The following is a 27246-nucleotide window of genomic DNA, read 5'->3' on the forward strand; positions in this document are numbered from 1 at the left end:
GAGAAACAGAAATGGACAAAAACAAAAAGGAGAAGAAAAAAAAACTAGATGTCTCAGTCATCTAGTGCCACTGTAACAGAAATACAGCACGGCTTTCACAAAGAGAAGTTTATTCTTTCACAGTCCAGTAGGCCAGAAGTCTGAATTCAGGGCACCAGCTCTAGGGAAAGGCTTTTTCTCTCTTTTGGCTCTGGAGGAAGGTCCTTGTCATCAGTCTTCCCTTGGTCTGGGAGCATCTCATCGCAGGGACTTCAGGTCCAAAGGATGTGCTCTGCTTCTGGCACTGCTTGCTTGGTGATATGAGGTTCCCCAGCTCTCTGCTTTCTTCCCTTCCCTTTTTATTTCTTGAGAGATAAAAGGTGTTGCAGGCCACACCCCAGGGAAATTCCCTTTACTTTGGATCAGGGGTGTGACCTGGGTAAAGGTGGTGTTGCAATCCCACCCTAATCCTATCTTTAACATAAAATTACAGTCACAAAATGAAGGATAACCACACAATATTAGGCATCATGACCTAACCAAGTCGACACATATTTTGGGGGGACACAATTGAATCCATGACACTAGATAAAAATTTGGAAAAGAAAGAAAAGCCCTCAGGGGTCCCACTGGTGTGGCTACAAAGACAGGAAGTGGCTCCCAGGCTGCACAGTATATCCTGGCTAGAGAGGGGGTACAGATGTCACAGACCACCAGGTATTCAGGAGACAGGAAAAGAAGGTAAGTATAGAGAGACAAGAACTGAGAACTGAAAGACAGGAAAAAGGAGAAAAAGATAGAAAAAAGAAATCCCCCCAGGGATCCCACTGACACAGCTGTGCAAATTGGGGGAGTGGCTTCTAAGCCATGCAGTGCAGCCCAGCTAGAAGGGGCTCCCAAACTACAAAAAAAAAAAAAGAAAACAAACAAGTAAACAAAGCAAAGCAAAAAAAAAAAAAAGCCTCAGTGATCCCACCAGCATGGTGTCTTGGGCCTGGGAATTGTTTCTCCAGTTGAGCAACACTTCACAGCCTTTCAAGAGGAAGCAAAGATGGCACACAGAGCCAGGTGTTTGAGAGAAAGGAGGGGGAGAGGTGGTGGGAAGCACGGAAGAAACGAAAAGAAACCGAAAAAAATAACACTACCAACAGACAAATGGCACTCAGGGAGCCCGCCAGTGCGGGCAGGGTGAATCTAAGTGGCCTGGGACCGAAGCAGTTGCCTTCCGGCCAAGAGACTGTGGCCACAGAAGCAGAGGAGGCCAAGCGGGGTGGGGGGGGGGGGTAGGTTAGGAAAGCGTATATCATTACCGGGTGCTCTGTGTCCTTCTGGGAACTTCATGAAGCTGCTTTCCCGTACTCCCTGTCCGCTGATGTGGGTGGGGTAAATCCAAGTGGAACGGACACTGCACTTCTCTGGCTGGCTGAGCCACCGCTACCAGCCATGAAGCATGGAGGTAGAGCAGCAGGGAGGGATGGGGGGCGGGAGAGCGTGTATTGCTGGTTGCCACGTGCTCTGTCTCCTGCTAGGAGCTCTTTGAAGCTGCTTTCCCGTGCTTCCTGCCCGCTGATCTCCGACAGAAGTCCAAGATGGCGACTACATGCTGCGTTAGCTGATAGGGGACCTCTGCACGTATTTTCCTCGCCCTCTGTTCTCTGTCACTTTCTTATTACATTCTATTCTTGGCTGAGTTCTTTATCTCTTCATTTGATACTTCGGGTTCCAGGACTGACATTTGTCTCTGTTTTACTTAGTTTTTTGGGTCTTTGCTGTGGAGGGACGGCGTGGTGCCTCTGTCTATGGCACCATGTTGGGTGGAAGTCTATCTCATTGTAGTTTTGACTTGCATTTGCCTAATGCCTAATGGTATTGAGCACCTTTTTGTATGCATATTAGCCAGTTGTATATCTTCTTTGAAGAAATGTCTACTCAAATCCTTTGCCTGTTTCTTATTTTTTTTTAATTATTTTAAGAGTTCTTCATAAATTCCAGATACAGGTTCCATATCAGATACATGATTTTTTTTTCCAGATATATGATTTGTAAATATTTTCACCCATTCTGGGGATTGTCTTTTCACTTTCTTGATGGTGACATTTGAAGCTCAAAAGTTTTTAATGAAGTCCAGTCTTTCTATTTTTTCTTTTGTCATTTGTGCTTTTGCTGTTGTATCTAAGAAGGCTTTGCTAACCCAAGGCCACGAAGATTTCTCCTGTGTTTTTTTCTAATACTTTTACCTCTTACATTTAGGTCTATGATCCATTTGGAGTTAATTTTGTATATGGTGTAAAAATAGGGGTTCAACTTCATTCTTTTAATGAAGATGTTCAGTTGTTCCCATACCATTTATCGAAAAGACTGTCGTTCTCCCCCCGCCCCCGCCCCCCGGTTGAATCATCTTGATTCTTGTCAAAAATAAAAAATCAGTGGACCGTAAATGTGAGAGTTTGTTTCTGGACCCTCAGTTCTATTCTACTGATGTATGTGTCTATCCTTAGACCAGTACCACACTGCCTTGATTACTATAGCATTGTTGTAAGTTTTAAAATTGGGAAGTATGGTTTCTCTGACTTTGTTCTTTTTTCAAAATCACTGGCTATTCTGGGTCTTTTGTATTTCCATATGAATTTTAGGATCAGCTTGTCAATTTCTTTGAAAAAAGCAGCTGGGATTTTCATAGGAGTTATTTTGAATCTGTAGATTAATTTGGGAGTATTGCCATCTTAACAATATTAATTCTTCTCATCCATGAGTATGGAATGCGTTTCTATTTATTTAGGTCTTCTTTAGTTTCGTTCAACAATGATTAGTTTTCAGAGTACAAGTGTTTGTTGCACTTCTTTTGTTCAGTTTATTCCTAAGAATTCTTTCTGATGCAATTGTTTTCTTAGTTTCATTTTCGAAGTATTAATTGCTAACTTTTGGCATCTGGTAGCAGAAACTGAAAGGCAAGTTAGGAACTGAAAGGCAGGTTAGATGTGGAATAGATTACTTTTGTGTGTGTGATGAAAATGAAGTGGCTATCAGCACTTCTGAGCTGTTGAAGCCACACCCTACAGTGACTATGCTATCAATGACTCGATTCCTCTATGACTATTATAGAAAAAGACTTTCTCTTATCAAAAAATCTAGAAAGTTTTCAATCATTTCGTGTATTTTATCCCTCTGTCTGCTACCCTCAGCAAACAGATCCCGATTCTATTTGAGCCACCATTCATTTGTGCCATCTCCTTGGAAGAGAGGTTTGATCTCTAAAAGTTATCATAGCTTTCAGCTATAGTGAGAGTACTGTGATTCAGCAACCAGTTAGCAAAGTGTGTGCTAAAGGCATTGCAGTAGAAATGATGCTGCTGGAGATTAATCATTGAATGCAAACCTCATTCTGTATCTTGGAACAAAGACCTCCATCCTAACTGAAAACACAGGATATAAATTCTCATTCACCAAATCCAAGAATGTAATTAAGCTACTCCCTTGCTCAGAAAAGCATTGTTAGTTCCCCATTGTTCAAAATCCGTATCTCAATGCCCTCCATGATTTGACCCTGCCTAGATTCTGATTGCAAGGAGCCCTGGTGGCACAGTGGTTAAACACTTGGCTGCTAACCAAAAGGTTGATGGTTCATATCCACCAACCGCTCTATGGGAGAAAGATGTGGCAGTCTGTCTCCATAAACATTACAGCCTTGGAAAGCCAATGGGGCAGTTCTTCTCTGTCTGATAGGGTCACTATGAGTCAGAACGACTTGATGGCAATGAGTTTGTTTTTGGTTTGGATTTATGTTCTGATCATGAGGTAGTTCAGTGATAGAATTCACGCCTTCCATGCAGGAGACCCAGGTAAGATTCTCAGCCATTGTACCTCATGCATAGCCACAGCCTGTCTGTCAGTGAAAGTTTGTGTTACTGTGATGCTAAATAGGTTTCAGTGGAGCTTCTGAGGCCAAGACAGACTAGGAAGAAAAGCATGTAGATCTGCTTTTGCAAATCAGCTGATGCAAACCCTATGGATCACAACAGGCTGATCCCTAACTGGTCATGGGGATGGCACAGGACCAGGCAGGGTTTCATTCCGTCATGCATGGTGGGATCAACATGAGTCGGCGGCCAACTCCACGACAGCTAACATTTCTGATCATATTCACCTCTTAGTGCATGCTTTGTTGCACTCACCTAGTATAGCTGCCGTTTTCTGAATATGCCATCTATTTTATTTTCTTTCTCCCACACCATCCCGTTGCCCCACCCCTGCTGACACAGTTCCATCTACCTGGATAACTTTTCTTGTCTGTAGCTATGAAAACCCTAACCATCCTTCAGGATTCAATTTAGCTGCCACCTCCTCCATGAAGTCTTCCCCAAACAGAATAAATAATCACCCACCCTATTGCTCCCATGCCTCTTGGCACCTCTCATTTCCTACAGGACAAAACCTTCATCTGTGTATCTGCAGTGCCCTCCCAGAGTGTCTTGCACATAGCAAGTACATATTAAGTGTTTTCAATGAATCAACTAAATGGAAGGGTATTTCTCAAATGAGTGTCGAGATTAAATTCTGGTGTATTTCCAAGGGCTTGAAAGATTGAATTCTGGTATATTTTCAGGGATCTGTGAATTCTCCCAAAGAATTTTTTAACATTGTATTTTCATTTTAAAGGAAATTCTTAATTACCTATATCCACTTTATGATCAGGTTGCACTGCACAATTGCAAGTCCCATCTTGCGTTTAAAAAACATCAGACTAAAACATCACTCTGAATATGTGTAAACTTCTGGTTACAGAGGATTGCTGGGTATAAGTGAACAATTCAATCTTTGGAAAATATAATTGGTTTTACCTAGAAGCTCCTTAACCAGCAGGTTAGGATATCCCTTAGTTACCTCCTCTTGGTAGAGAGAAGAGAGTAGTTAGGAATGGTTTTACCTGTTCCCGTCCATATCTCTCTTTTCACTGTGCACTTGATTTTTCACCTTTCAAGGTGACTAGTTTTTATCAAGTTTGTTCAAACAAATCTAGATCCTTTACTTTCTTCCCTGAACACACAGCTGTTTGCTTCTCAGTCAGGTTGATGATTGCTGACTTCCTGAGAAGAATACAGAGCTGCAAAGAGCCAGGTGTTGTCATTATCATTGCACAAAGTAAAAGCCATTAGAGCTAAAGATAAACTCCACTGACTAGAATCTGCTTGAGTACATTTCTAAAAGCAGTATTGGATTTACTGTGCTCATTTTCCTGAAGCTGCTTAGAAATGCCTGAGAAGATAATGGTCTAACTTTGGCCTCATGGCTATCTATTAGTCTTAATATTGTAGTCTGCGGTAAATATTTTCTCAAAATGGGGCTGAGGAATTGGGAAACCAATACCAGAAACAACCTAATAGGATAGAGTGAATGCTTGCTCTCGTCAGGGGGCAAGTGTGTGCTGTCTTTCAGACAAAAAGGTGAATTAGGATCTTGGAATCTTGTGGTTCAAGTAAGTTTCAACTAACCCATAGGAACCTCTCTTCTGGATAAAGGAATATACAAAAAGAAAAAAAAAAAGTCCTAGATGGGATAATCGTGGTTTTGTTGCTTAATCTGAAACTAAAGAAATGATAGTAGGTGTCCCAGAGCCTGAAGTTTTAATTTATAATTAAATGGGTTAGCCAATAGTTGCGAAATACACTTAGCACATAACCCCTTCACACAAGCTACTACTGTAAATAGTTACTCACCTTTTTTTTTTTTTTAATAACTTGGCAGATGACTCGGCTCTTTGGGAAAGTCATATATATCTGCTGATATTATAAGAGGCATACCGTATACCAGGCCATTGTCCCCGTTAAAACTGTAATTAGAAGAAAGAAAATTATTGGGTTTAATTTTTTCTTTTGTTTAATATTGGTTATAAAGTTGAATCTTGAGTCCTTTTAAAAACATGTCCTGTCTTAAGTTCCTTTGTTTTGGCAAATCTAACTCTTCTGGCATTTTGTATTTACAGACACGGAACTGGCTTAGAAGCACTTTACAGCTTTAGAAAACATTTCAGTTTTTCTGTTATATCAGTTAGAAGGCTTTTGGCTGCAGGTAATAGAAATTCCCAACTCCACTGGTTTAAACAATAAGGAATTTATCATCAGACATAGCAAAAAGTTCATAATTAGCTAATTCCTCAGCTCAGTAATGTCATTTAAGACCCAGATTCTTTTCATCTTTCTGCTCTGCCAACCTTAGCTTATTAGCCTTATTCTCTGGTCCCGCGTGGTCTCAAGTTGGCTGCAGCAACTCCAGGTGTCATATTCTTATAACAGTACCAACAACCCAAGAAACCAAAACCCACTGCCATCGAGTCGATTCCGACTCATAGCAACCCTATAGGACAGAGTAGAACTGCCCCGTAGAGTTTCCAAGGAGCGCCTGGTGGATTCGAACTGCTGACCTTTTGGTTAGCAGCCGTAGCACTTAACCACTATACCACCAGGGTTTCCTCTTATAACAGTAGTGAGAGGGAAAACATTTTTTAGAGTCTTCCCACAGACTTCCCTTCCCATCTCATTTTTTGGAGCTGGGTCACATGCCCATGCCTAAACCAATTAAGACAAGGGGATATGCCCACCGTGGTTCACTTAGACCAATCAAAGACCTTAGCCTGAGTCACACTGGGGGAAAGGTAGATACCTGAACAAAAGTAGAGTGCTGTTTGCCAGGAAGAATGGGAGAATGACAATTGACAAGTCAACTATATATTAAGTAAAAAAACAGAACAGAGTCCAAACCCAAATACTGCATGATCCCAGTCCTGTTTCAAGGAAAAAAAAAAATGTCTAAAATATTAGCAGTGGTTACTCTGGGTAGTTGCATTACAGTTATTTTTAAGTTTCTTTTTTATATCTTTTTGAGAGTTCAAAATTTTTCCATAACGGACAGATGTTATTCTTGGAATCAGGGGGAAAAGGTTTATATTAATTTTTTTCTTAAGAATGTTCCAAAGAGCCACTGAAGTTTAGAGGGGAAGAGCTTACTTCTGATTTGGAGAGTCAGGGAAGACTTTATGGAAGAGGTTGTATTTGAGCTTAGCATTAGATAATAATAGATAGACTTTTAACAGGTATAGATAGGAATAGGAAGCAGGGCATTGTGGAAGGTCTTAAGTCTAAAAGCCAGATTGGAGTGGGTCTTGAATATGCGCCCTTTTGGAGAATCTGATGAAATCTTCTCTCCTCAGAAAACGGCAGTGAAGCTTAGGCAGGGCAGGAATTTACATAAATGGAATATTGAATTGTGGTTTTGTAATGTAATGATATACTCTTGATTTTTATGACAGGTCAGTATAAGAAATAGCCATATGATTTCTACTTTGAGTTTAAAACTTCTCTTGTCCATTCTGTTACTTGTTTTCCCCTCAGTTCTTCATATGACTTATTCCTTCAGATCTCCTTTCCTTGTGCCCTCACCCCCAGCTCTCAAACCTTTATCTTCCTTATTTTTCTTCATAATCCTTATGCTGCTGGAAAGTTTTTTTTTTTTTTTGTCTTTCTCCCCTGCCATAAAGTAGGCTTCATGAAGATGGCAATTTTGTTTATCTTGTTCATGCTATATTATCTCCAGTACTAAGAACATACCTAGAATACTATAGGCACTCAATTAAGATTTCTTAAATGAATGAATGAGATAGTTTTTCATGTTCTTAAAGTTTTTCTCTCTTTATAAACTGATGCTGTTTCTTATGTTGGATAATGAGAGGTATGTTTTCTGTTTCCTTTTTTGTCTCAGCCACCAGGAATTACTAAATTAAAGTTCATTTGTATCAGTCATTCTTAACTTGGGATGTCTGGGCTCCCCTCACTTACTATACAGCTTTTTTTTTTAAATACTTATTTTAATGACAGATGGTTTCAATATTTATTGTAAGCCACCTCAAATTTTTGGAAGTAATTGAAGGTTGAATAACAATAAGTGAACCAACTGATGGCTGAAGGGTAACAGAGGGAAAAGTTAAAAAAGAACACTGTACTTTCAAGTCTGAGTGAATAAAATAATAATGGAACTGTTGGCTAATGGAAATAGAAACCAGGTCAAAACATTACTCATAAAAGTGTCTTTCTCTGTAACCATTTTAGGCACATCTCACTCCATTGTTATTGCTTTTTTTTTGTTTTTTTTTTTTTTCTTCTTCTTCTTCTTCTTCCCCATAAGGCTTTGAATGCATGAGGGCACAGATTTTTATCTTTCTTGCTTATGGTTCGATTCCCAGTGTCTAAAACAGTGTCTGGCACATAGTACATAATAAGTATTTGATTAGTAAGGTAACTTAGTATGCCCTTGCTTTACCTTTTATTTTTAACTTTAAGTCCCTGTATTAGTAAACATTAACCTGTTTCTCACCTTCTCTTACCCTTTTCAACTTGCAATTTCCCTTCCTTACAGATTTCCAAATTTCTTTAATTTTTCTGTGTTTTCCTTCCCAATAAGAAAATTTCTGCCTTTAACCACAATAGGTTCCCACTCTAGAACTCATGCGTGCGTGCCTTTTCTTCCTTTTCTAGTCTCCTAAGACTCATTTCCATGATGACTAAATCAAAGGTGAGTCATGAGTTCATAGACTCTTAAAACTGGAAGGCACCATCCAGCTGGCTCATTTCCAGTCGGCCCAGAGAGGTGTAATGAATCGTCCAAGGTCACACTGCTAGTTGGCAGCAGGGCCATAACTAGAACACAGATCTCTTAACTCTTAGAGCAGTACTCTGGATTCCACATTCCACACTGCAGAACAAGCAAACCCCTTCCTAACTACAGAAAGGGAAAGTACTACAATGAATGCAGAAAAGTATATTTTTCTCTTAGTGGTAAATATCTTAAATGCAATATATCCCCAAAGTCCATTAAATGGGGAAAAGATAGTCACTTTAACAAATGGCGATGGCAATAACTGGATAGCCATCTGCAAAGAAATGAAACAGGACCCAAAACTCACATCATACACAAAAACTCACTGGAAGTGAATCAAAGACCTAAATATAAAATTAAAATGATAAAAATCATGGAAGAAAAAATAAGGACAGAGCTAGGAGCCCTAACACATGGCATAAATAGTATACAAACCATAACTAACAATGTACAAACATCAGAAGAAAAACTAGATAACTGGGAGCACCTAAAAATCAATCACTTACGCTCATCATTCACCAAAAGAGTAAAAAGACAGCCTAGAGACTGGGGAAAAAAAAATTTGTCTAAGACATATCCGATAAAGCTCTAATCTCTAAAATCTACAAGATCCTGCAACATCTCAACAACAAAAAGACAAATAATCCAATTAAAAATGTGCACAGGATATGACTAGACACTTCACCGGAAAAGGTATGCAGGTGGCTAACAGATACATGAGAAAATGCTCATGATCATTAGCCATTAGAGAAATTGAAATCAAAACTACAATAAGATACCATCTCACCCCAACAGGGTTGGCACTAATCCAAAAGACACAAAATAATAAATGTTAGGTTGTGGAGAGATTAGAACACTTATGCACCGTTGGTGGGAATGTAAAATGGTAAACCACTTTGAAAAACAATTTGGTGCTTCCGTAAAAAGCTAGAAATAGAAGTACCATATGATCCAGCAGTCTCACTCCTAGGAATATATCCTAGAGAAATAAGAACCATTGCATGAATAGACATATGTACACCCATGTTCATTGCAGCATTGTTCACAATAACAAAAAGATGGAGACAACCTAGGTTCCCATCAACAGATGAATGGATAAACAAATTATGGTATATACAAACAATGGAATACTGTGCTATGATAAAGAACAATGATGAATCCGTGAAACATCTCACAACATGGATGAATCTGAAGGACATTATGCTGAGTGAAAATAGTCACAAAAGGACAACTATTGTATGAGACCACTATTATAAGAAGTCAAGAAAAGGTTTAAACACAGAAAAAAACACTCTTTGATGGTTATGAGGGTGGGGAGGGAGGAGGGAGGAAGAAGGAAATTCACTAACTAGGTAGTAGACAAGGATCAACTTCGGTGAAGGGAAGGACAGCACACAATACAGGGGAAGTCAGCACAACTGGACCAAAACAAAAGCTAAGAAGTTTCCTGGACACATCCAAACACTTTGAGGGACAGAGTTGCTGAGGCTGGGCCTGGGGACCATAGTTTTGGGGGACAACTAGGTCAATTGGCATAACAGTTTATTAAGAAAACGTTCTGCATCCCACTTTGATGAGTGGTCTCTGGGTTCTTAAAAGCTTGTGTGTCCATCTAAGATATATCAATTGGTCCCATCCCACTGGGAACAAAGGAAAATGAAGAAAACTAAAGACACAAGGAAAATATTAGCCCAAGAAACTAAAGGACCACATAAATCAGATTCCACCAGCCTAAGACCGCTCCATCTGGGAGAAAGGTACGGAGCAGAACTCAAATTCACGTAAAAAGACCAGACTTAATGGTCTGACAGAGACTGGAGGAACCCCGAAACTATGGCCTCCAGATACCGTGTTAACCCAGAACTGAAACCATTCCCAAAGCCCACGCTTCAAAGATTAGACAGGAATATAAAACAAAAAAATAATACTTATGATGAGTGTGCTTCTGAGTTCGATCACATACACGACACCAAACTGATGAGAAGGCAGGAAGGAACAGGAACTGGTTGAGTGGATATAGGGAACCCAGGTGGAAAGGGGGAGTGTGCTGTCACATTGTGGGAATTGCAATTAATGTCACAAAATAATATGTAAATTTTTGTATGAGAAATTAACTTGGGCTATAAACTTTCATCTAAAAAGTACAATTCTATATCATGTTGTGTTGTTGTGAGGTGCCATCAAGTCAGTTCCGACTCATAACAACTCTCCATACAACAGTGAAGCACTGCCTGGTCCTGCACCATCCTCACAGTTGTTACTGTGCTTGAGCCTATCGTTGTAGCCACTGTGTCAGTCCATCTCATTGACGGTCTTCCTCTCTTTCACTCACCTTGTATGTTACCAAGCATGATGCCTTCTTCAGGGACTGGTCCCTCCTGATAACATGTCTAAAGTACATGAAACGAAGTCTTGCCACCCTTGCTTCTAAGGAACATTCTGGCTGTACTTCTAAGACAGATATGTTTGTTTTTTGAGCAGTCCATGGTGTATTCAGTATTCTTCGCCAACACAATAATTCAGAGACATCAATTCGTCTCAGGTCTTCCTTATTCCTTGTTCAGCTTTCACATGTATATGAGGTGATTGAAAATATCATGGTTTGAGTCATGTACACTTTAGTCCTTAAAGTGACATCTTTGCTTTTTAACACTTTAAAGAGGTCTTTTGCAGCACAGTTGCCCAATGCAATATGTCATTTGATTTCTTGGATTCTGCTTCTTCCGTGAGCATTGATTATGGATCCAAGTTAAATGAAATCCTTGACAATTTCAGTCTTTTCTCTGTTTATCATGATGTTGCTTATTGGTCCAGTTGTGAGGATTTTTGTCTTCTTTATGTCGAGGTGTAATCCATACTGAAGGCTATATGGTCTTTGACCTTCGCAAGTAAATGCTTCAAATCTTCTTTGTTTTCCACAAGCAAGTTTGTGTCATGTGCATAACACAGGTTGTTAATGAGTCTTAAAGCTCCTATCCTGATGTTGCTTGCTTCTTCACATAGTCTAGCTTCTCAGATTATTTGCTCAGCACGTTTGTTGTTGTTAGGTGCCGTTGAGTCAGTTCTGACTTATAGCGACCCTATGCACAACAGAACGAAACGCTGCCCGGTCCTGTGCCATCCTTAAAATCGTTATGCTTGAGCCCGTTGTTGCAGCTACTGTGTCAGTCCACCTCACTGAGGGGCTTCCTCTTTTACACTGACACTGTACTTTAGTAAACATGATGTCCTTCTCCAGGGACTAATCCCTCCTGACAACATGTCCAAAGTATGTAGGACGCAGTCTCCCCATCCTTGCTTCTAAGGAGCACTCTGGTTGTATTTCCAAGACAGACTTGATTGTTCTTTTGGCAGTCCATGGTATATTCAATATTCTTGACCAACACCACAATTCGAAGGCGTCAGTTCTTCTTGGTCTTCCTTATTTATTGTCCAACTTTCACGTGCATATGATGCAATTGAAAAAGCCATGGCTCGGGTCAGCACCTTAGTCTTCAAGGTGACATCTTTGCTTTTCAACACTTAAAGAGGTCCTTTGCAGCAGATTTGCCCAATGCAATGCATCTTTTGATTTCTTGACTGCTGCTCCATGTGTATTGATTGTGGATCCAAGTAAAATGAAATCCTTGACAACCTCAATCTTTTCTCCATTTATCATGATGTTGCTTATTGGTCCAGTTGTGAGGATTTTTATTTTCTTTATGTTGAGGTGTAATCTATACTGAAGGCTGTAGTCTTTGATCTTCATCAGTAAGTGCTTCAGGTCCTCTTCACTTTCAGCAAGCAAGGTTGTGTCATCTGCATAACACAGGTTGTTAATGAGTCATATTAACTGGTCTTCCTTGTAGGTGTATGGATATTATCCTATCACTGACAATGTTGTACTTCAGGAAGGATCTTCAAGTGTTCTTTTTGAAAATGAATGTGTCACTGTTTTTCTTCAATTTGTCATTCCCGGCAGAGTAAACCATGTCATTGTCTGATTCAAAACGGAATTCATACATTCCATTTTCCGATCATTAATGGATGTTTGCAGCTTTTTCTTCTCTTTTTGTATTATGCTACATCAGCAAATGAAGATCCTGAAAGCTTTACTCTATCCATCTTATTAAGGTGGACTCTACTTTGAGAGGAAAGCCTGGTGGGGTAGTGATTAAGTGCTACGGCTGCTAACCAAAGGGTTGGCAGTTCAAATCCACCAGGCACTCCTTGGAAACTCTGTGGGGCAGTTCTACTCTGTCTTATAGGGTCACTATGAGTCAGAATTGGCTTGATGGCACTGGGTTTGGTTTTTGGTTTTTTTCTACTTTGTGAGCGAAAGTACGACCTTGAGTATATCCCACCTGAATTTAGAGACCATCTCAAGAATAGATTTGATGCATTGAACACTAATGACCAAAGACCAGATGAGTTTTGGAATGACATCATACATGAAGAAAGCAAAAGGTCATTAAAAAGACAGGAAAGAAAGAAAAGACCAAAAGGGATATCAGAAGAGACTGTGAAACTCTTGAACATTGAGTAGCTAAAGCAAATGGAAGAAATGATGAAGTAAAAGAGGTGAACAGAAGATTTCAAAGGGCAGCTCAAGAAGACAAAGTATTATAATGACATGTGCATAGACCTGGCGTTAGAAAATGAAAAAGCAAGAACACACTCTGCATTTCTCAAGCTGAAAGAACTGAAGAAAAAAATCCAAGCCTTGAGTTGCAATATCGAAGGATTCTACAGGAAAAGTGTTAAACAACACAGAAAGCATCAAAAACAGGTGGAAGGAATACACAGAGTCACTATACCAAAAAGAATTGGTCAGCATTCAGCCATTTCAGAATGTAGCTTATGATCAAGAACCAGTGGTGCTGAAGAAAGAAGTCCAAGCTACACTGAAGGCATTGGGAAAAAACAAGACTCCAGGAATTGAAGGAATACCAATTGGGATGTTTCAGCAAACAGATACAGAGATGGAAGTGCTCACTCATCTATGCAATGAAACTTGGAAGACAGCTGCCTGGCCAACCAGTCGGAAGAGCCCCAGATTTATGCCTATTCCAAAGAAAAGTGATCCAACTGAACGTGGGAGTTATTGAACAATGTCACACTCATGTAAAATTTTCCTGAAGATCATTCAAAAGTGACTGCAGCAGTACCTCAACAGAGAACTGCCAAAAATCAAGCCGGATTCAGAAGAGGATGTGGAATGAGGAATATTATTGCTGATGTCAGGTGAATCTTGGCTGAAAGCAGAGAATACCCGAAAGATGTTTACCTGTGTTTTTTTGTTTTTTTAATTGTACTTTAGATGAAGGTTTACAGAACAAACTACCCTCTCATCAAACAATTAGTACACATATTGTTCTGTGACATTGGTTAACAACCCCACAACATGCCAACACTCTCCCTTCTGGGCCTTGGGTTCCTATTACCAGCTTTCCTGTCCCCTCCTGCCTTCTAGTCCTTGCCCCTGGGCTGGTGTGCTTCTTTAATCTTGTTTTGTTTTATGGTCCTGTCTAATCTTTGGGTGAGGGTGAATCTGAGGAGTAGTAACTTCATTACTGAGCTAAAAGAGTGTCTGGGGGCCATACTCTTGGGGTTTCTCCAGTCTCTGTCAGGCAGTGAGTCTGGTCTTTTTTTGTGAGTTAGAATTTTGTTCCACATTTCTCTCCAGCTCTATCTGGGACCTTCTGTTGTGACCTCTGTTAGAGCAGTCAGTGGTGGTAGCGGGGCACTATCTAGTGCTGGACTCAGTCTGGTGGAGGCTGTGGTAGTTGTGATCCATTAGTCCTTTGGAAAAATCTTTTCCTTGTGTGTTTGGTTTTCTTCATTCTTCTTGCTCCCAAAGGGGTCAGACCAGTGGAGTATCTTAGATGGCTGCCAACAAGCCTTTAAGACCCCAAACACTTCTCACCAAAGTAGAATGTAGAACATTTGCTTTGTAAACTATGTTATACCATTTGAGCTAGATGTTCCCTGAGACCATGGTCCACACAGCCCTCAGCCCAGTAATTCGGTCCCTCGGGGAGTTTGGATGTGTCTGTGGAGCTTCCAAAACCTTGCCTTCAACAAGTTGTGCTGACTTCCCTCCTATTAATATTCTCTTACCCTTCACCAAAGTTACCACTTATCTATTACCTATTTAGTGTTTTTCCATCCCTGCCCTCCTCTCCCTTGTAACCATCAGAGATTTTTTTTTTTTAATGTGTAAACCTTTTCATGAGTTTTTATAGTAGTGGTCTCATTCAATATTTGTGCTTTTCTGATTGACATATTTCACTCAGCATGATGCCCTCCAGGTTCATCCGTGTTGTGAGATGCTTCGCAGATTCATCATTGTTTATCGTTGCGTAGTACTCCATTGTGTGTATGTACCATAGTTTGTTTATCCATTCATCTGTTGATGGGCATCTAGGTTATTTCCATCTTTTTCCTGTTGTGAACAGTACTGCAATGAACATGGGTATGCATTTGTCTATTCTTGTGACAGCTCTTATTTTGCTAGAATATGTTCCTAGAAATGGGATTGCTGAGTCATATGGTATTTCTATTTCTAGCTTTCTAAAGAACCACCGTTTGAAATCTTGCTTCTTTCAGCTTGAGAAATGCCGAGCGTGTTCTTCCCTTTTGCTTTTTCATCTCCAGCTCTTTGCATATGTCATTATAATACTTTACTTCGTCTTCTCGAGAGGCCCTTTGAAATCTTCTGTTTGTTTCTTTCACTTCATCAAATCTTCATTTTGCTTTAGCTGCTCGACGCTCAAGAGCAAGTTTTAGAGTCTCCACTGACATCCATCTTGGTCTTTTCTTTCTTTCCTGTCTTTTCAGTGACCTCTTGCTTTCTTCATGGATGATGTCCTTGATGTCATTCCACAATTCGTCTGGTCTTCGGTCACTAGTGTTCAATGCATCAAGTCTATTCTTCAGATGGTCTCTAAATTCAGGTGGGATATACTCAAGGTCATATTTTGGCTCTCATGGACTTGCTCTGATTTTCTTCAGTTTCAGCTTGAACTTGCATATGAGCAATTGATGGTCTCTTCCACAGTCGGCCCCTGGCTTTGTCCTGACTGATGATATCGAGCTTTTCCATCATCTCTTTCCACAGATGTAGTCAATTTGATTTCTGTGTGTTCCATCTGGTGAGGTCCATGTGTACAGTCGCTGTTTATGTTGGTGAAAGAAGGTATTTGCAATGAAGAAGTCGTTGTTCTTGCAGAATTCTATCATTCGATCTCCGGCATTGTTTCTATCACCAAGGCCATATTTTCCAACTACTGATCCTTCTTCTTTGTTTCCAGCTTCCGCATTCCAATTGCCAGTAATTATCAATGCATCTTGATTGTATGTTCGATCAGTTTCAGACTGCAGCAGATGATAAAAATCTTCTACTTCTCTTGGGTTTTTTTTGGTTTGGGTTTGGGTTTTTACTTCTTCATCTTTGGCCCTAGTGGTTGGTGTATAAATTTGAAGAATAGTCATATTAACTGGTCTTCCTTATAGGCGTGCGGATATTATCCTATCACTGACAGCGTTGTACATCAGGATAGATCTTGAAATGTTCTTTTTGATGATGAATGCAAGTATTATAATGACATGTGCAAAGAGCTGGAGATGGAAAACCAAAAGGGAAAAATACACTCAGCTTTTCTCAAGCTGAAAGAACTGAAGAAAAAATTCAAGCCTCGAGTTGCAATAGTGAAGGATTCCATGGGGAAAATATTAAACGACGCAGGAAGCATCAAAAGAAGATGGAAGGAATACACAGAGTCCTTATACCAAAAAGAATTAGTCAATATTCAGCCATTTCAAGTGGTGGCATATGATCAGGAACCAATGGTACTGAAGGAAGAAGTCCAAGCTGCTCTGAAGGCATTGGCGAAAAACAGGGCTCCAGGAATTGATGGAATATCGTTTGAGATGTTCAACAAACAGATGCAGCGCTGGACGTGCTCACTCATCTATGCCAAGAAATATGGAAGACAGCTTCCTGGCCAACTGACTGGAAGAGATCCATATTTATGCCTATTCCCAAGAAAGGTGATCCAACTGAATGTGGAAACTATAGAACAATGTCATTAATATCACACGCAAGCAAAATTTTGCTGAAGATCATTCAAAAATGGCTGTAGCAGTATATCGACAGGGAACTGCCAGAAGAAATTCAGGCCGGTTTCAGAAGAGGACGTGGAACCAGGGATATCATTGCTGATGTCAGATGGATTCTGGCTGAAAGCAGAGAATACCAGAAGGATGTTTACCTGTGTTTTATTGACTATGCAAAGGCATTTGACTGTGTGGATCATAACAAACTATGGATAACACTGCAAAGAATGGGAATTCCAGAACACTTAATTGTGCTCATGAGGAACCTTTGCATAGATTAAGAGGCAGTTGTTCGGACAGAACAAGGGGATACTGATCGTTTTAAAGTCAGGAAAGGTGTGCGTCAGGGTTGTATTCTTTCACCATACCTATTTAATCTGTATGCTGAACAAATAATCTGAGAAGCTGGACTATATGAAGAAGAACGGCATCAGGATTGGAGGAAGACTCATTAACAACCTGCATTATGCAGACGACGCAACCTTACTTGCTGAAAGTGAAGAGGACTTGAGGCACTTACTGATGAAAATCAAAGACCATAGCCTTCAGTTTGGATTACACCTCAACGTAAAACAAAAATCCTCACAACTGGACCAGTACTCAACATCATGATAAACGGAGAAAAGATAGAGGTTGTCAAGGATTTCATTTTGCTTGGATCCACAGTCAACACCCATGGAAGCAGCAGTTAAGAAATCAAGCTACAGATTTCACTGGGCAAATCTGCTGCAAAAGATCTCTTTAAAGTGTTAAAAAGCAAAGATGTCGCCTTGAAGACTAAGGTACACCTGACCCAAGCCATGGTGTTTTTAGTTACCTCTATGCATTTGAAAGCTGGACAATGAATAAGGAAGACCAAAGAAGAATTGATGGCTTTGAATTATGGTGTTGGCAAAGAATATTGAATATACCATGGACTGTCAAAGAACGAACAATTTTGTCTTGGAAGAAGTACAGCCAGGATGCTTCTTAGAAGCAAGGATGGTGAGACTACATTTCACATACTTTGGACATGTTATCAGGACGGATCAATCCATGGAGAAGGGCATCATGCTTGATAAAGTAGAGGGTCAGCGAGAAAGAGCAAGACCCTCAACGAGATGGATTGACATAGTGGTTGCAACAGCAGGCTCAAGCGTAATAACGATTGTGAGGATGGAGCAGGACCAGGCAGTGTTTTCTTCTGTTGTACATAGGGTCACTATGAGTTGGCACCGACTCAATGGCACCTAACAACAACAGCTACTATGAGGAGGCAGCTCTTCCCCAGTCATATTTTGAGTGCCTTCCAACCTCAGGGGTTCATCTTCTGGAACTCTGTCAGACAATGTTGTGCTGCTATTCATAAGGTTTCCACAGGCCAGTTTTTTCAGAAGTAGACTGCCATGTCCTCCTTCGTTGTCTGTCTTAGTCTGGAAGCTGTGCTAAAGCTGTTCAGTATAGGTGACCCTGCTCATATTTGAAATACTGGTGGCATAGCTTCCAGCATCACAGCAACACACACAAGCCACCACTGACAGACAAGTGGTGGAATATATCGTAGGAGTTAAGAATCAGACAAACCTAAGTTTGATCATGGCTCTGTTTACCCTTAGGAAAAGTTATTTAACCCCTCTATCTTGGATTTCTTATCTTAAAGTAGGTATCATAATACCTACCTCACAGAATTTTGTGAGCTAATAAAAGTGTAAACACAGTGCCCGGTACATGGTTAAGTATTCAGTAAATGGTGTCTTTCCTGATGACACATCCAAAATAAGCAAGCTGAAGTCTCACCATCCTTGCTTCTAAGTAGATTACTGCGGTAGCATCCTAACTTCTACCTTTGCTTGTACCCCAGATGTACATAATAATCATACAGTCTATTCTCAGCACTGCAACCAGAATGATCTTTCTGTACTCCTGCTCAGAATTCTCCAGAAGCTTCCCATTTTAACCAGATAAAAAAGTCCAAGTCCTTATTGTGCCTACGATGCCCTACAAGTTTGACACTACTGCCACACCCTTGTCATTACCTCTGTAGCCCCATTTCCTACTACTCTTCTGTTGGGCTTGAATTTCTTCAAACATGCCAAGGATGCTCCTTCACGGCATTTTTGTACTGGCTATTCTGTCTTCTGGTGTGCTTTCCCCTCAGATATCCACGCGGCTGACATCCTCACCTTTGAATCTTTGTTTAAATGTCACCATCTCAATGAAGCCTACCCAGATCACCTTTTCATTACTCCTTATTTCCCTTACCTTACTTTATTTTTTCTTCTGCATAGTTTATTACATGTTACTACATAAAATTTATTTCCCTCCTATAATAACGTAAGCTCCATGATCTTTCTCTCTTATTTGCTGGTATATCTTAAACATCTGAATCAGTGCCTAGCACATAGTAGGCCTCTCAATAAATGTTTGTCAATGAAAGAATGAATCATTCTTCTGTCTTTGACAAGGATCCAAAATACCTTGATTGCCTTTCACTCAATTTGCTTATTTGAGTAGGCAGCTCAGAAGAGCAAATTGAAACTTTGTAGGAAAAATACTTGACTTTATGACTGGGGTCTGACCTGGGAGCCACAACTTGTTATTTGTGTGGTCATGGGCTAGTGACAATTGTGTTAAGTTTTTGGAAGTTTATCAAGCTATTTTATTTTGATGTATGCATTTTCTTGTAGGCATATGTAAAATTTTTGAAGTTTCCCATAGTCTAACTCTGTATTAACTACTACTGACATCATGCGGAATATCTTCTTCAAATATTTATCTGTTTATGTAGATTTTTAAAGTAAAATTGGGATTCTATTTGCTTTTTCAAGAAGTAAAACATCATGGGTATTTTCCCTGACATTAAGTATTCTTCCAGAGTATGGTTTCTAGTGGTTATACAAGTACTTTGAAAAGTATAAAACACCATACCATGTACCATGGTGATATCATTATTCCTTCCTTAAAAAGTTGAAAATGTGTTTTAACAGGTTTTGATTTCTGCCTTCTACAGGAGACATGGTCTCAAAGTTCCGAGAACCTCTGATCCACACCTTTCTGAGGGGAACAAGAGATCCAGATAGTGCTCACAGGGCCAGCAGCTTATCCAACCTTGGAGAACTGTGCCAGAAGCTGGACTTCCTGCTGGGCTCCATGGTTCATGAGGTACTACATGTCAATTGCTTCCTCTAATGCTTGTTTTTACTTAGACCCACGTATAGTTTGAGACTGAGAATCAGGAGACCTGTGTTCTTTTTCCATATCTGCTACTGCCTACCTGTGAGATAGAGTAACTAAGTTACATAACCTCTCTCTGGGCTTCATTTTTCTCATATGTATAAAGAAAGTTATATTAATAAGAATTTTTTAGTGGCAAGTAATAGGAAGTCATCTTAGTTACTTTAAGCAATGAGAAGGGATTTACTATATAAAAATTCTGAGGTAACTAACAGAATTGAAGAAACCTTGAGAAAGAGAGGTTAGAACTTTATCCTGGGTTTCTGGGCCAGAGTCTCTGGGTCATTTGTGTTCCTTATCTCCATTCGCAGAAGAACCTCAGGCAAATACTCTAGTTGGCCCTCTCTAGTTTTCTTAGTCACAGGTGCCCTGTGTTCAGGGAGAATGCAGTTGTTTACCAGAAAATGACTGATTTCCGTGTTTCGTTCACCATTTTATACTTAGTGCCTTGCACAGAGTAGGTATTCAGTAAACAATTGTTGAAAGGATGAATGGGCAGGCAAATAATAGCAATACAAGGTTTTGGGTCTGGAAGTTCCCCCTGGTTTCAGAGTTTATGATTTAATGAAATGTGCATCTTGCTTTTACCCTCTATGAGTATCTTGTGTCCTTGTGTGCATCCTCCAGCCTAGTAAGTTTTATGTTTGCCCTTGTATTTATTTAGTCATCAATATGACAATATATATTTTCAGTACCTACCATGTGCTAGACATTCTGTTATTTAAAGATGGTGATGGGCATTAAAAGACTAGCTAATATGTGGCCAGGAGTCTTCTTACTACCACATGTACTTGGCCATCTTAAATATTTTTTGGAAGAAAATGGCTTATAAGTTGTTAATAAGTAAGTAAAATAGAGTTTAGATTAACTTTCTTATTTGCAACAAGAGACTCAGATTACTCATCTAGAGCACATAACTTCACAAGAACAAAAACTTAGAAAATTGTAATAATGGCTTCTTTTACCATATTAGGATCCTGGGGCTGACCATGTAGAACATTAAATAATAAGTGCCTAGCAAGAAGGAGTGTTCTTCAATCTTTAGTGATTGTGTTTTATAAATAAGAGGAAAAGCATACTCACAGATGTATATATACACTTACATTTCCTGATTCCTGAGTTTATATGCTTTGCTTTATTGATTACAAAGGCTACTCTTAGGACTCCAACTTAGGATTTTTAGGAAAGTTATATGTTAGTCATTTCCTCTCCTTTAACTAAGAACTCTTTCTTCACAGGTCGCCAGGCCTACCCCTAACCCCAACTTTTTGTTTCTTTTTTTAATAACTTAGAAGCAATGATTAACACCAAAAATTCACTGACTTAAAACCTAATGTGCATGGACCAGTAAGCACATGATCTATGGGTGTTTTGGCACTTCGCAAATCTCTTGTTCCTTAGTAGTATTAACTTGTAAGAGAAGACCTTTTTGGGTCTATTTGGTTATATTGTCTAAAGATTTCAGCCTATTATAACTTTACTGGGTCAGGTACTGAAATAGTTCCCACATTTTTTCTTGGTCTCTTCACATGACTTACACCAAACTGAACCATAAGAATTATAAACTGAAATAAGCTGATGGACCATGAGCTGAACCAAACCCAAATAATATTTTTAGTAACTACTTTATTGAGATATAATTCAAATACTATGCAATTTACCCATTTAAAGTGTACAGTTCAATGGTATTAGTATGTTATTCAAGAGTTGTGCAATAAATAAAACAAAAGACAAGAATCACATGATTTTATCAATTGATGCAGAAAAGGCATTTGACAAAGTTCAACACTCATTCATGATAAAAACTCTCAGCAGAACAGGAATAGAAGGAAAATTCCTCAGCGTAATAAAGGGCATTTATACAAAGCCAACTGCCAATATCACCCTAAATGGAGAGAGCCTCAAAGCATTCCCACTGAGATTGGGAACCGGACAAGGATACCCTTTATCACCGCTCTTACTCAACATTGTGTTGGAGGTCCTAGCCAGAGCAATTAGGCTAGATAAAGAAATAAAGGGCATCCAGATGGGCAAGGAAGAAGTAAAAGTATCTCTATTTGCAGATGACATGATCTTATACACAGAAAACCCTAAGGAATCCGCCAGAAAACTACTGAAACGAATAGAAGAGTTCAGCAGAGTATCAGGATACAAGATAAACATACAAAAGTCAGTTGGATTCCTCTACAACAACAAAAAGAACATTGAAGAGGAAATCACCAAATCAATGCCACTTACAGTCGCCCCCAAGAAGATAAAATACTTAGGAATAAATCTTACCAGAGAGGTAAAAGACTTATACAAAGAAAACTACAGTACACTTCTGCAAGAAACCAAAAGAGACTTACATAAGTGGAAGAACATACCTTGTTCGTGGATAGGAAGACTTAACATTATAAAAATGTCTATTCTCAATACTCAATACATGGAAGGTCAGCTCAACTGGACTGGACCAAAAGCAAAGAAGTTTCCAGGATAAACTGAATGCTTCAAAGGTCAGTAGAGCAAGGGCGGGGGTTTGGGGACCATGCTTTAAGGGGACTTCTAAGTCAATTGGCAAAATAATTCTATTAGGAAAACATTCTGCATCCCACTGTGAAATGTGGCGTCTGGGGTCTTAAATGCTAACAAGCGGCCATCTAAGATGCATCAATTGGTCTCAGCCCACCTGGATCAAAGGAGAATGAAGAACACCAAGGTCACACGATAACTAAGAGCCCAAGAGACAGAAAGGGCCACATGAACCAGAGACCTACATCATCCTGAGACCAGAAGAACTAGTTGGTGCCCGGGCACAACCAATAACTGCCCTGACAGGGAGCACAACAGAGAACCCCTGAGGGAGCAGGAGATCAGTGGGATGCAGACCCCAAATTCTCACAAAAAGACCATACTTAATGCTCTGACTGAGACTAGAGGAATCCCGGTGGTCATGGTCCCCAAACCTTCAGTTGGCCCAGGACAGGAACCATTCCCGAAGACAACTCATCAGACATGAAAGGGACTGGACAGAGGGTAGGAGAGAGATGCTGATGAAGAGTGAGCTATTTGTATCAGGTGGACACTTGAGACTGTGTTGGCATCTCCTGTCTGGAAGGAGGATGGGAGGATAGAGAGAGTTGGAAGCTGGCAAAATTATCACGAAAGGAGAGACTGGAAGGGCCGACTCATTGGGGGAGAGCAAGTGGGAGTACGGAGTAAGGTGTATATAAACTTATATGTGACAGTTTGACTTGATTTGTAAACGTTCACTTGAAACTCCATAAAAGTTAATAAAAAAAAAAAATGTCTAGTCTACCAAAGCGATCTATACATTTAATGTGATTCCGATCCAAATCCCAGGGACATTCTTTAATGAGATGGAGAAACAAATCACCAAATTCATATGGAACGGAAAGAGGCCCCGGATAAATAAGGCATTACTGAAAAAGAAGAACAAAGTGGGAGGCCTTACTTTACCTGATTTTAGAACCTATTATACCACCACAGTAGTCAAAACAGCCTGGTACTGGTACAACAACACATACATGGACCAATGGAACAGAATTGAGAATCCAGACATAAATCCATTCACATATGAGCAGCTGATATTTGACAAAGGCCCCAAAACAGTTAAATGGGGAGAAGACAGTCTTTTGAACAAATGGTGCTGGCATAACTGGATATCCGTCTGCAAAAAAATGAAACAAGACCCATACCTCACTCCATGTGCAAAAACTGACTCAAAATGGATCAAAGACCTAAATATAAAATCTAAAACGATAAAGATCATGGAAGGAAAAATAGGGACAACGTTAGGAGCCCTGATACATAGCATAAACCGTGTACAAAACATTATTAAGAATGCAGAAGAAAAACTAGATAACTGGGAGCTCCTAAAAATCAAACACCTATGTTCATCCAAAGACTTCACCAAAAGAGTGAAAAGACTACCTACAGATTGGGAAAAAGTTTTTGGCTATGACATTTCTGATCAGCGCCAGATCTCTAAAATCTACATGATACTGCAAAAACTCAACTACAAAAAGACAACCCAATTAAAAAATGGGCAAAAGATATGAATAGAAACTTCACTAAAGACATTCATGTAGCTAACAGATACATGAGGAAATGTTCACAATCATTAGCCATTAGAGAAATGCAAATCAAAACTACAATGAGACTTCATCTCACTCCAGCAAGGCTGGCATTATTCGAAAAAACACAAAACAGTAAATGTTGGAGAGGCTGTGGAGAGATTGGAACACTTATACACTGCTGGTGGGAATGTCAAATGGTACAACCACTTTGGAAATTGATTTGGCACTTCCTTAAAAAGCTAGAAATAGAACCACCATACGATCCAGCAATCCTACTCCTTGGAATATATTCTAGAGAAATAAGAGCCTTTACACGAACAGATACATGCACACCCATGTTTATTGCAGCACTGTTTACAATAGCAAAAAGATGGAAGCAACCAAGGTGCCCATCAACAGATGAATGGATAAATAAATTATGGTATATTCACAGAATTGAATACTACACATAGATAAAGAACAGTGAGAAATCTGTGAAACATTTCATAACATGGAGGAACCTGGAAGGCATTATTCTGAGTGAAGTTAGTCAGTTGCAAAAGGACAAATATTGTATAAGACCACTATTATGAGAACTTGAGAATTACTTTAAACTGAGAAGAAAATATTCTTTCGTGGTTATGAGGGGGGGAGGGAGAGAGGGTGGGAGAGTGGCATTTGCTAATTAGATAGTAGATAAGAACTACTTTAGGTGAAGGGAAGGACAGCACACAATACAGGGGAGGTCAGCAGAACTGGACTAAACCAAAAGCAAAGAAGTTTCCTGAATAAACTGAATGCTTCGAAGGCCAGCGTAGCAGGGGCAGGGGTCTGGGGACCATGGTTTCAGGGGACATCTAAGTCAAGTAGCATAATAAAATCTATTAAGAAAACATTCTGCATCCCACTTTGAAGAGTGGCATCTGGGGTCTCAAACGCTAGCAAGCAGCCATCCAAGATACATCAATGGGTCTCAACCCACCTGGATCAAAGGAGAATGAAGAACACCAAGGACACAAGGCGATTATGAGCCCAAGAGACAGAAAGGGCCACATGAACCAGAGACTACATCATCCTGAGACCAGAAGAACTAGGTGGTGCCCGGCTACAACTGATGACTGACCTGATAGGGAACACAAAAGAGAACCCCTGAGGGAGCAGGAGAGCAGTGGGATGCAGACCCCAAATTCTCATAAAGAGACCAGACTTAATAGTCTGACTGAGACTAGAAGGACCCCAGTGGTCATGGCCCCTAGACCTTCTTTTGGCCCAGGACAGGAACCATTCCCAAAGCCATCTCTGCAGACATGGATTGGACTGGACAATGGGTTGGAGAGGGATGCTGGTGAGGAGTGAGCTTCTTGGATCAGGTGGACACTTGAGACTATGTTGGCATCTCCTGCCTGGAGGGGAGATGGGAGAGTGGAGGGGTTTAGAAGCTGGCGAAATGGACAGGAAAAGAGAGAGTGGAGGGAGGGAGCGGACTGTCTCATTAGGGGGAGAGTAATTGGGAGTGGTGTAGCAAGGTGTATATGGGTTTTTGTGTGAGAGACTGACTTGATTTGTAAACTTTCACTTAAAGCACAATAAAAATTATAAAAAAAAAAAAGAGTTGTGCAAACATCACAATTTTTTTTAACATACCCGTGAACTAAATAAACCTTTCCCCCCAGATCGCCAAGTAAATCAGCTCAGGCTCCAAAACTAATAAACCTTAACAATACCTGAACATCGTGATCTTCTCTGAGCCCAAACGCTGAAACCGTATTTCTTTTTGAACCCCTAAACCCCTCCCTTTGTCCCCTTTAAGGAAATTGTAGCATGCTGTTGGCATCTGATTTGTTCTTGAAAGTGTTGGATTAAGTTCTTGATTTGGTTTGTTGTCTTATTTACCTAGTGCTGCTTCAACGGAAATACCAAAAGTGGATGGCTTTTACAAAGAGAAATTTGTTTACTCACAGTACAGTAGGCTAAAAGTCCAGATTCAGGGCATCAGCTCCAGGGGAAGGCTTTCTCTGTTGGCTGTCGAGAGAGGTCCTTCTTATCAATCTTCCCCTGGACTAGGAGCTTCTCTGCACAGGAACCCTGGATCCAAAGGACAGGCTTTACTACCCACACTGCTTTCTTGGTGGTATGAGGTCCCTCTGTCTCTCTGCTTGCTTCTCTTATATACCAAAAGAAACTGGCTTAAGACAGGATCCAATCCCATAGACTGAGTCCTGCCTCATCAACACAACTGCTGCCCATTCCCCCTCACTGACATCATAGAGGCAGGATTTACAACACACTGGAAAATCACATCAGATGACAAAAAGGTGGATAGTCACACAATACCAAGAATCTTGGCCCAGCCAAACTGATACACATATTTTGGGGGAACACAATTCAGTCCATGACAGTTGTTTAGAAAGATTGAGCTGGAGCAGATATTTTACGCTTAAGAAATGTCGTCTTTCTGGAGATCCATGCCACCTGTTAAAAGAGAACCAAATTCCTAGAAGCACTCAGAGATGGAAATAAATGAAGGCTCCACCACTTACTCATCTGCGTTAACTTGAACAGATGACTTAGACTCTGAGGTTCAGTTTCCTGATCAAGGAGATGGGATTAAAATATCTGTAATGCAAGATTGTTACAAGGATTTAGAGATAATGTATATGCTTAATATAATAATTCAACACTTTTTATTGAGAGCCTACTGGGTGCCAAGCAGTATTCTGGGCACCTAGCACACATGAAGATGGCACAGGACTGGACAATGTTTCATTCTGTTGTACATAAGGTCACTATGAATTGGAGCCGACTTGGAAGCTGACAACAACAACACATTTCAGTCCACAAACATCCTCATGGATCTTAAAATCTAATGAGAGGATTAAGGTAATAAATAATACCCAGAAAACCCAGTGCATAGTAAATAAGTAAATTATATAGTATGTTAGACAATGATTAGTGCTATAGAAAAAAAAAGTAGAGCAGGATAAGACTGATCAGGATTGTACTGTTGGGTAGAGGGGAGGTTGTAGTGTTAAATAGGATATCCAAGGTAATCCTTGTTGAGAAGGTGACATTTGAGCTAAGACCAAGAAATTTTATTTTTCTATTTCTATATTGAGATTTTTCTTTAAGGAGCATTTTGGCCTTGAAGGGGGCTAATGATGACAGTGATGAGGTTGATGAGTAGCAGAGAAGTGAGAAGAGCAAAAATAACCAAAGTCCTTGGTCACACATTTACCAAACACCTGTGATGTGT

The 27246-nt window shown here is 40.0% G+C and overlaps 1 protein-coding gene across 1 annotated transcript in view; it reads left to right on the top strand.

Annotated features, from left to right (window-relative positions):
- Positions 1 to 27246, top strand: part of TANGO6 (transport and golgi organization 6 homolog) — a 207689-nt gene that overhangs the window by 128026 nt on the left and 52417 nt on the right. The window contains exon 16 of the mRNA XM_049864569.1: positions 19712 to 19863. Within this exon, the coding sequence (XP_049720526.1) occupies positions 19712 to 19863 (152 nt within the window). The remainder of the gene's footprint in view (positions 1 to 19711; positions 19864 to 27246) is intronic.

The sequence above is a fragment of the Elephas maximus genome, chromosome 21 (assembly GCF_024166365.1).
Source record: "Elephas maximus indicus isolate mEleMax1 chromosome 21, mEleMax1 primary haplotype, whole genome shotgun sequence".
Lineage (NCBI taxonomy): Eukaryota > Metazoa > Chordata > Mammalia > Proboscidea > Elephantidae > Elephas > Elephas maximus.